The sequence below is a fragment of the Plutella xylostella genome, chromosome 15 (genome assembly GCF_932276165.1).
Source record: "Plutella xylostella chromosome 15, ilPluXylo3.1, whole genome shotgun sequence".
NCBI lineage: Eukaryota > Metazoa > Arthropoda > Insecta > Lepidoptera > Plutellidae > Plutella > Plutella xylostella.
Window position 1 is genome coordinate 7,539,628 of NC_063995.1, and position 10,257 is coordinate 7,549,884.

The 10,257-nt window shown below is 41.7% G+C and overlaps 1 protein-coding gene across 1 annotated transcript; it reads left to right on the plus strand.

Annotated features, from left to right (window-relative positions):
- Nucleotides 1-425: 425 nt before the first annotated feature.
- On the plus strand, nt 426-9,608 carry LOC105392707 (myotubularin-related protein 9). Its single transcript, XM_048625765.1, has 11 exons — nt 426-679; nt 945-1,198; nt 1,355-1,553; nt 1,785-1,941; nt 2,116-2,229; nt 2,552-2,673; nt 4,558-4,664; nt 5,053-5,270; nt 5,979-6,161; nt 7,548-7,759; nt 8,709-9,608. Exons 1-10 carry the CDS (start codon nt 533-535, stop codon nt 7,715-7,717), a joined length of 1,671 nt encoding a protein of 556 aa, XP_048481722.1. The 5' UTR covers nt 426-532; the 3' UTR covers nt 7,718-7,759; nt 8,709-9,608.
- The last annotated feature ends 649 nt before the right edge of the window (nt 9,609-10,257 follow it).

Here is a 10,257-nt window from a genome sequence, read left to right on the forward strand (position 1 = left end):
TAGTTTTCTTCTCTTTTCCTCCCGTTGATTTCAGTTCAACAAGATAGCTTCTATCTCCTTTTATTTTACCGGAAAAATTGGCTTTGTCCTTTTCTTTCAAAACCATAGAGGATGGAAGATTACCATGAAGTTCTTGCACATACTTCATTCCGGATAATAATCAAAGACAACATTTATTATTTCTTTTTTAATAGAGATGAACTTGCAACGGAGCGCTTAATCGATCGATTTTAGTATCTCTTATCACGGATTTATAATGTTTTCAGTTTTTCCAGAATATAGTGCTAAAAGGTCTTGAATGATAAAGGCATTTTCTGCCAGACGACAAACGGGAGATATGAACATATTCGTTTTATAGCAAGGATCATTATTATGCCAATTTTATTAATTATAGCAACATAATAATTAATCAGAAAAATAAAAAAGTCAAGTCAACAATCAAATCAACAACAAAAATAGGATTTTAATTTAATTTAAAATAATTTACTTTTATAGTTAATTTACATACTGTTTGTATTTAATATAGTTAAAAATGGAGTTTATAGAACTTATCCTTATTAATAAACTAGACGGGGTAATTTTAAAGTATCCACGTCATGAAAATATTGATGGAACTGTATGTATAACTGGTCATCACCTTATTTTAAGTGCGAGAAAAGAAGGTGTACGAGAATTATGGGTAAGATGGCAAAATAAACACTAATTCATGTCATTCATAATATATTCCCCCTTTTTATGCCAGCAGAAAACCTGTAGGTACTTCTACCATACTACAAACATAAGTGTTGATCCACCCACTCAAATAGGTACCTACCTTATGTGACCCTTTTTTTCATGATATCTATGAAACAATGATAAAACTATTCAGTATACACACACAGTCACACACACACAATAGAATCCATGACCTCTGCCTGTACTTACAAAATCATTTTACCTTCCAGTTGCTCCACAAAAATATAGATTGCATAGAAAAGAAAGAAAACAAACCTATCAATGGAGTCCTCCAAGGCGGCTCCTTATTCCTGAAGTGTAAAGATCTCAGAATATTCCAGCTCGACATCAGCTCAAACACAGAACTGAACCTGTTAGCTCAGACTCTAGAGAATCTGTCTAGAGTGGATGACCCTAGGCTGTTCTACCCATTCTTCTATAGACACATGCAACCTATAATGGAAAATGGATATACATTATACAGGTAGGAATTATTGCCTTTTATAACTAACTTTTTTACTATTTAGGTGAAAAACTAGTTAAACTCTTGCCCTGCTGCCTGAATACCCAGATATTGGAAAAGGATATAATAATAAGAACATAGAAAAGATAATGTAAACATGCATTTTTGTCTTTTTAGTTTAGAAGGAGAATTTACAAAAGTGTTGTCATCTGAGGATTGGAGGGCATCACGGGTGAACCAAAGATTCACAGTATGTCCAAGCTATGGCAAAGTCGTGATTGTTCCTAAAGTAATTGATGATGACACCCTGGCTGTGGCTGCCACCTTCAGGCAGGGGGGGAGGTTCCCTGTTCTCTCCTACAGGCATAATAATGGGGTAAGTTTCATGAAATAAAGTATAAGTATAATCACCTTACACATTATTAATATCATCATCAATATATCCTTATTCCAATTTGATTTGTATATTTAGATATTCTAGTTATTTAAATATTCACATATGCAATGGTAAAATATATAAAAATACCTACTAACCTGTCAATGCCAAAGACAGCTTAATCATGGATTTTTATGGGCTAAAATTATTCATAAATGTCCTATCTTACAGGCAGTACTAATGCGCGCCGGGCAGCCTCTCTACGGGCCCAAACACCGGCGGTGCAGGCAGGACGAGAACATCCTCAACTCTATAGTTGGAGTGGGCATGAAGGGCGTCATCTATGATCTGAGGAGCAGCAGTGCCATAGCACAGCAGCAGAATAAAGGTTGGTAAAGCGGGATGTATGTAGTGTGGGATAGAGTGCACTTCTGGCAATATTTTTAATCTGAATTAATTTTCTGGCTATTATTCAAGATATAATGGAAAAATATATGTATTAATAATACATACCTTATGTATCTATGTATGGTACCTTATAATATTTTGTATGTTGATTCAGGTGGAGGCACAGAATCTACGTCAAACTATTCCCAGTGGAAGATCTACAACAGATCTATGGACGAAGTGGACAACCAGGAGCAACTACTCTCCAGCTTTTCTAAACTTATTGAAGGTGCCTAATCTTTTTATCTACGTCTACACTTGAAGTTGACCTAATATTATAAGGAGAAACATTTAAAGCTCATGTAGAAAAGCTAGTAATTTACAAAAGTAAATGTGGATGTGGAATTGAACTTTAACTTCGATAATGTAAAATTTTCTAGTGTAAAAAAATATGAGCCGTTTTGATAAATCATTTTGATAACATTATATCATCATCATCGGCAAATATTCTTTCATTACCGACCTTATAATCTTTGGTAGAAAAGGAAATAGTCCTCTAATATTCATAAATGCTTCCTAATACTCACATGTTTCATTGTGCAATATTCCAGCGTGCAACGACCGCGACATATCGAGTGACAAGTGGGTGTCGCGGCTGGAGGCGTGCGGCTGGCCCGAGACCGTGCGCAACGCGCTGCACACCGCCTGCATCGTCGCACAGCATATACACCAGGTTTGTTACTTCATTGTACAATATTCCAGCGTGCAACAACCGCGACATATCGAGTGACAAGTGGGTGTCGCGGCTGGAGGCGTGCGGCTGGCCCGAGACCGTGCGCAACGCGCTGCACACCGCCTGCATCGTCGCACAGCATATACACCAGGTTTGTTACTTCATTGTGCAATATTCCAGCGTGCAACGACCGCGACATATCGAGTGACAAGTGGGTGTCGCGGCTGGAGGCGTGCGGCTGGCCCGAGACCGTGCGCAACGCGCTGCACACCGCCTGCATCGTCGCACAGCATATACACCAGGTTTTTTACTTCATTGTGCAATATTCCAGCATGCAACGACCGCGACATATCGAGTGACAAGTGGGTGTCGCGGCTGGAGGCGTGCGGCTGGCCCGAGACCGTGCGCAACGCGCTGCACACCACCTGCATCGTCGCACAGCATATACACCAGGTTTGTTACTTCATTGTGCAATATTCCAGCATGCAACGACCGCGACATATCGAGTGACAAGTGGGTGTCGCGGCTGGAGGCGTGCGGCTGGCCCGAGACCGTGCGCAACGCGCTGCACACCGCCTGCATCGTCGCACAGCATATACACCAGGTTTGTTACTTCATTGTACAATATTCCAGCGTGCAACGACCGCGACATATCGAGTGACAAGTGGGTGTCGCGGCTGGAGGCGTGCGGCTGGCCCGAGACCGTGCGCAACGCGCTGCACACCGCCTGCATCGTCGCACAGCATATACACCAGGTTTGTTACTTCATTGTACAATATTCCAGCGTGCAACGACCGCGACACATCGAGTGACAAGTGGGTGTCGCGGCTGGAGGCGTGCGGCTGGCCTGAGACCGTGCGCAACGCGCTGCACACCGCCTGCATCGTCGCACAGCATATACACCAGGTTTGTTACTTCATTGTGCAATATTCCAGCGTGCAACGACCGCGACATATCGAGTGACAAGTGGGTGTCGCGGCTGGAGGCGTGCGGCTGGCCCGAGACCGTGCGCAACGCGCTGCACACCGCCTGCATCGTCGCACAGCATATACACCAGGTTTTTTACTTCATTGTGCAATATTCCAGCATGCAACGACCGCGACATATCGAGTGACAAGTGGGTGTCGCGGCTGGAGGCGTGCGGCTGGCCCGAGACCGTGCGCAACGCGCTGCACACCACCTGCATCGTCGCACAGCATATACACCAGGTTTGTTACTTCATTGTGCAATATTCCAGCATGCAACGACCGCGACATATCGAGTGACAAGTGGGTGTCGCGGCTGGAGGCGTGCGGCTGGCCCGAGACCGTGCGCAACGCGCTGCACAAGTGCACACCGCCTGCATCGTCGCACAGCATATACACCAGGTTTGTTACTTCATTGTACAATATTCCAGCGTGCAACGACCGCGACATATCGAGTGACAAGTGGGTGTCGCGGCTGGAGGCGTGCGGCTGGCCCGAGACCGTGCGCAACGCGCTGCACACCGCCTGCATCGTCGCACAGCATATACACCAGGTTTGTTACTAGCATCATTATCAGCAGGGGATATACCACTGTTAAAAACGGACACAACAGGAGAGGTATGAAAGTGACAGTAAAAATTAACAGTTGGAAAATCCAAAAGCTTTCGCCTTAGAAATATATTGGAAATAATTTAATGCGTCATCATGAGCATGAGCCAACCAATAGGTATAGGTTTATAAGCCCATTAATGTAGTTAAGATACAATTTAAACATAAAACAAGCATCACTACCGCATTGTCCTCCATTGCAGAGTAGACAGTGAAGTCTCCGTAATACTCAATATTCGACAGTGGTTCTTTACAAAGACACGAATAAAAACCTATAAAATCTGTACCAATCAACTGTCTTTATTTACAGAAAGCTGAGCCAGTCCTGATCCACGGCACGAAGGGTCAAGACGCCACGTTGCTAATCTGCTCTCTTGTGCAAATCATTCTCAACCCGGACTGCAGAACTATTAGAGGGTAAGGCTATTCAGGTTATTTAGCATTAGAAGTAAGTGCCTAATGTATAAAAAGCTGAACCTCGTCTCTGTTTGAGGTTATTTAAAATTATGTTTGAATACTACGAACGAAGGAATGGATCGTTTCACATTATGTCCATTTGACTCTTCTTAGTCGAGGCAGAATGCCTATAGTTACATATTTTGAAATATACAACTCTATTTTACTGCACTCTCTATTGCACTGCATTTCTCTTACTATGTACTCTCACGAGCAATGAAAAAGTTCCAGTTACTATATGGAGCATCAATGGCAGGTGGAGCTATTTTATTGCACATGAGTGTACTCGTACTATTCAGTAGAAAAATCACATATTTTATTATAAGTCCTTACCTATTCCACCCAACAGCCTGCAAGCGCTAATCGAGCGCGAGTGGCTGCAAGCCGGGCACCCCTTCACCTCCCGGGCCGCCGCCGGCGCCTACTGCAGCTGCCCGCAAGCCGCCCCCACCTTCCCGCTGCTGCTCGACTGCATCAGGCAGTTCCTGGAGCAGTTCCCCTGCAGCTTCGAGTACCGGCAGTGCTATCTGATCGACCTGTTTGAGCACTCGTATGCTAGTCAATATGGTAAGTTACTAGTTTTCTGTATAAAACTGTTTCCCTTGATGTTTTTTATTGAAAATCGCTTCAGTAAATCCGAAAGGCCTAGATACTCGTAGAAACTCATATAGCGCAGTATTGAGAGCGAGTGCGACGGATAACTTTTGTCACGTCTTGCACCCTGTGCTACGGCTTCAGAGCATGTAAATATTGCAAAAGTCAGTGTCACTTGTTAATAAAGTGACTTATTAGTCACTATATTAACAAGTGACATAGAAGAATAGAGCCGCCCCCGCCTTCCCGCTGCTGCTGGACTGCATCAGGCAGTTCCTGGAGCAGTTCCCCTGCAGCTTCGAGTACCGGCAGTGCTATCTGATCGACCTGTTTGAGGTCGTGTACGGTGAGTTATATAGCACGCTTTGTTCTACCATATATATTAGCAATATTATGGTAGAACAAAGCGTGTTCGCTATTCCAATCATAAAAATAATAACGGCCTCGCGTGTAACCTTGACAAGTTCAAATTTGTACTTAAAACAAAACACATCAGTCAAATACTTACTAATTCTTGCATCCCCTCAGTTTATATAAATAGCGAATGATTTGTTTCATCATGATCATCGGTCCGTAATGTTCCAATACTAGACATAGGCCTCTCCCAGGGAGCGCCACAATCCGATCCAAATATCTTTACAAATGAATAACACCGAAACTCACCACCCTTACCCGTTCCAGGCACATTCCTAGGCGACTGCGAGCAAGAGCGCGAGTCTCTCTCCGTGTACACAGCCAGCACGAGCCTCTGGTCGTGGCTGAACCAGCCGGCGGAGCTGCAGCAGTACCTGAACCCGCTGTACGAGCCCTCGCCCCACGTCATCTGGCCCTCCGTCGCGCCCATGACCTATGTTATATGGGAAGGTGAGTGTCTGTAAATTATTATGCCTTATTTGAATGCGAAGCATGCGTATGTATGCGGGAAAATAGATTAATCCAGTGTCTGTGACGAAATCCCTCGTTTGTGATGAAATCCTGCATCTGTGATGAAATACCGCATTTGCGATAAAATACCGCATCTCTGATGAAATACCGCATCTGTGATGAAAAACCGCATCTGTGATGAAATCCCGCATCTGTGATGAATTCCGCACGATACTAAAAACACTACTAGCTAGACGAGGAATGCCAAAAACGGAGTGCTTAGGAGCTCCCGAATAGAATCCTATATTCAGCAGTGGATAGTCACTAACTGGTGAGGAGTACTCGGTGAAGATGCCGTGGAGCTCTTCATCCCGTATCGAGCAGTGGATGGTAGTTAGCTGGTGATGAGTATTCGGGGATCGAGTCGCTCTCCGTGTACACAGCCAGCACGAGCCTCTGGTCGTGGCTGAACCAGCCGGCGGAGCTGCAGCAGTACCTGAACCCGCTGTACGAGCCCTCGCCCCACGTCATCTGGCCCTCCGTCGCGCCCATGACTTATGTTATATGGGAAGGTGAGTCACTGATAATTTTTACACCGCATTTTAAAGCGAGAAATACGCATAAACGCGCGAAATTTAAGGTAATCTGTCGATTGTGATGAAATCCCGCAACTGTGATGAATCCCGCATCTGTGATGAAATCCCGCATCTGTGATGAAATCACGCAGTTGTGATAAAATCCCGTGATTGGGATGAATGTCATAAAATCCGCGTTTGTGATGAACGTGATGAAATCCCACTAACGTGACGAAATACAGTTCCATACGGAATAGCGAGAAATGAGTGCTATACAGCCCAGCAAGATACTGCATCCAGCAGTAACTGGTAGTTACCTGGTGACGAGTACTCGGAGCGCGAGTCTCTCTCCGTGTACACAGCCAGCACGAGCCTCTGGTCGTGGCTGAACCAGCCGGCGGAGCTGCAGCAGTACCTGAACCCGCTGTACGAGCCCTCGCCCCACGTCATCTGGCCCTCCGTCGCGCCCATGACCTACGTCATATGGGAAGGTGAGTTTTTGATTAGATAATCGATCGACACGCCTGTAGCTTGTGAGTTGTGACGGTTTGTACGTTATGATTCTTGGCCAAGTGACGAATCAAATGATAGCGCGGAAATATCGTACATAGGTTATAAGCATCAGAAATTCAGAACACAATCATCCTCTGCTTCCAAAATATATAGGCTTCCCGAGAGGCTTCTACAATACTTGAGGTATGGCTTTCTCACCCAGCCACTGCCGGCTACCTGTCTCAGCTCATCCTGCCATACCTTAACAAACTTATTGATTATCAGCTCCAATTCCTAAAAATATCAAATAAACTTCCAGAGCTATACCTACGCTGGCTGGTGGAACAGCACACAGAGGAGATAGAAGAGCAGTACCGCCGCATCAGGTCGAAAGAACAAGAGTTGCGCGGCCAAGCGCTGCAGCTGCGGCGGGAGCTCACGGAACTAGCCACGCAGTACTACCAACCTGACCAGCGCAAGGACAAGTAACGGTTAGCTTTTTAATTTCAACTTCCGGTTTCTCTATGGATATACAGTTCCCCAAAATTGATAATGCACATATAAATCTTCGTCATTGTTCGGCAACGGTCGTATTCCCGAGCGTTAGAAAATATATGTATTTAGAGTGGTTAAGTGCCATTTTCTTCATGAAATTTTAGTAGAATTATGTATGTGGTGCTAAAACGATGGTATGGATCGAAGATATCCGTAACGAAATTGGATTCGATAATTCATAATATTGAAGCGTCCGTAGTCGAGCGGGCCTCAGTGATCGTAACTGATTGCTGAGGTTAAGCAACAACTGACACGGTCAACCATTGGATGGGTGACCAATTTCAAAGTGGTGTTTTTCTGGACGCTTCCGTGCTTCGGACGGCACGTTAAGCCGTGGGTCCCGGTTGCTGCTTCGGCAGCAGTCGTTAAGCCTAGTCAGAGGCCTTCGGGCGGCTTGAAATCATCTGACAGTCGGGTTGCCCACTTACCCGACAACTCTCTCAGCACAAGCTTGCTTGTGTTGGGGTCCACCAACCCGCACTTGGCCAGCGTGGTGGACTAGGCCTAAACCCTTCCTTCATTGGAAGGAGACCCGTGCCCCAGCAGTGGGGACGTAATGGGTCTATATATTTTATTCTTTAATTTGTTTCATAATAAGGCGTCATCAACAATAATTTGATTAAATTTGAAATTAAATACACATTTGAAAACAAAACCAAGATCGATGTGTAATAACAGCTCTATACATATAATTCCGCAGAACTGACTGACAAGAACTGAAGGACCTTTGACTGATTGGTGACCGCCGCCGACAGCCCGAATAGTTTTCGATTATGCACACATGATATTGACTACTATTTCTTTCAAACAAGGTGCAAAATCCAAGTGCATTGTTTAAGGCTCTTACGATTCAATGATTCGGGTGTTTTCGGGAATACGACAGTTTCCGAAGATTTGCATGCGCATTATTAATATGGGAGAACTGTACGAGGTTGTCTGTGACTGGTGACCTCTATGGATTTAATTTTTTTCTTTTGCGTTATCATGAAACGTTTCTGTGTATGGATTTTACACATCAACAACAATTTTATTTTTACGTATTGGGTTACTCATGTATAGTGTAATACTAATAAGTGAATGAGAAAACATACAGGAATATGCTAGATAGGAATGGTAGCTAGGCTTCAAATTAAATAACAACAGAAGTAAATTACACCCACCTATGTATTAAGTGCAATAAGATCCGCAGTTTAGTAAAATATAATATAATTTAATGAATTGAATCTAAAAACGACCTGGCGTTCCAAATGGCCTCATGGTAGAGTTTAAGAAATGTAATTTTTTTTATTAGCGTCGGTGCTAACAAGCGATGAAAAATTAAAAAAAAGTGCTAAGAGTAAGCTTTAATGATTCTTACCTTTTAATATTATAAATAACATTATTGAATCTTAATTTATTGGGCTAAACATTATTGAATCTTAATTTATTATAACTTCTGTTTTATCTCGTAACTAATGGTTTTGACAGTAACTATTTAAAGTTATAACAGAGGGCGCTACAAATAAATATTCAAGTTTAGGCAAGTTCCTATCGCGTCAATTTCTAAGACACAAAAAATAGATTTTTCAAAATCTATAATAAATATTAAATACATACTTAAAAAAGCAAAGATGATACATTGTTTTTTGAAAATTGTAAACATGCAATTGCAGCATAATAATTTTTAATTGTAATACTTAATTTAAAAAAAATATAATAATGTTTTACCAGCAAGACATTCCAAGCTATGGCAGGGTAATGTAAAGCTTAGCATATGTGTATAAATATTTAAATGTGTATTTAATTTTTAAATATGTTAAGCAATGTATAATTTTCACCCAGTTTTTAAAAATGAGGATTTCTTATATATTGTAATTATATTATAATTTACTGTAGTTATAAGGTATTTAATAGCTTATTCGAATATATAGACACATATTGCCACGATTATAAATAACAGTTATAGAATTATGAGTTTGGTTGGCCTAAGTATTGATGTTGTATTGTACGTAAGTTTATTGATTTTTTGAAAATACTTCATTATTTCCAATATACTACATAATGTATGGATTTAAACATGACAACTATGTATCTCAGGTATAATAAGTATGATGAATAAATTTAATAAGTAAGTATACTTATTTTCTTCATATATACTTATCTAGTTTTAGTTCTAGATACTAAACTTTACGTTTTTAAAACAAAATCAAACAAACTGCCCTCTATACTTATATAAGTAATGAATTTAATAAATACATATTTAAATTAATAATGTATTTAAATTATTCTAATAATTTATATGAGAAATGTACCAAAATGTATAATAATATTATGTATTGTTTAAATGTCAATTTAAGATAATGTATGTTGGTCAATTAAAATGAGCACAGCATTAAAATAGTTTTACTTATTTTAATACTAAAATTTTACTAACACATAAATAGATATGAAGCATAAAATGCCCAAAAAAAAATTAAAACTACATAACACCATTT

Excerpts from the sequence above, each read along its gene's own strand:
- LOC105392707 (XM_048625765.1), top strand. The coding sequence starts at position 533 with ATGGAGTTTATAGAACTTATCCTTATTAATAAACTAGACGGGGTAATT. Across the intron at positions 1,942-2,115 it reads AGCACAGCAGCAGAATAAAG|GTGGAGGCACAGAATCTACG; the intron begins GTTGGTAAAGCG and ends ATGTTGATTCAG. Across the intron at positions 4,665-5,052 it reads GACTGCAGAACTATTAGAGG|CCTGCAAGCGCTAATCGAGC; the intron begins GTAAGGCTATTC and ends TCCACCCAACAG.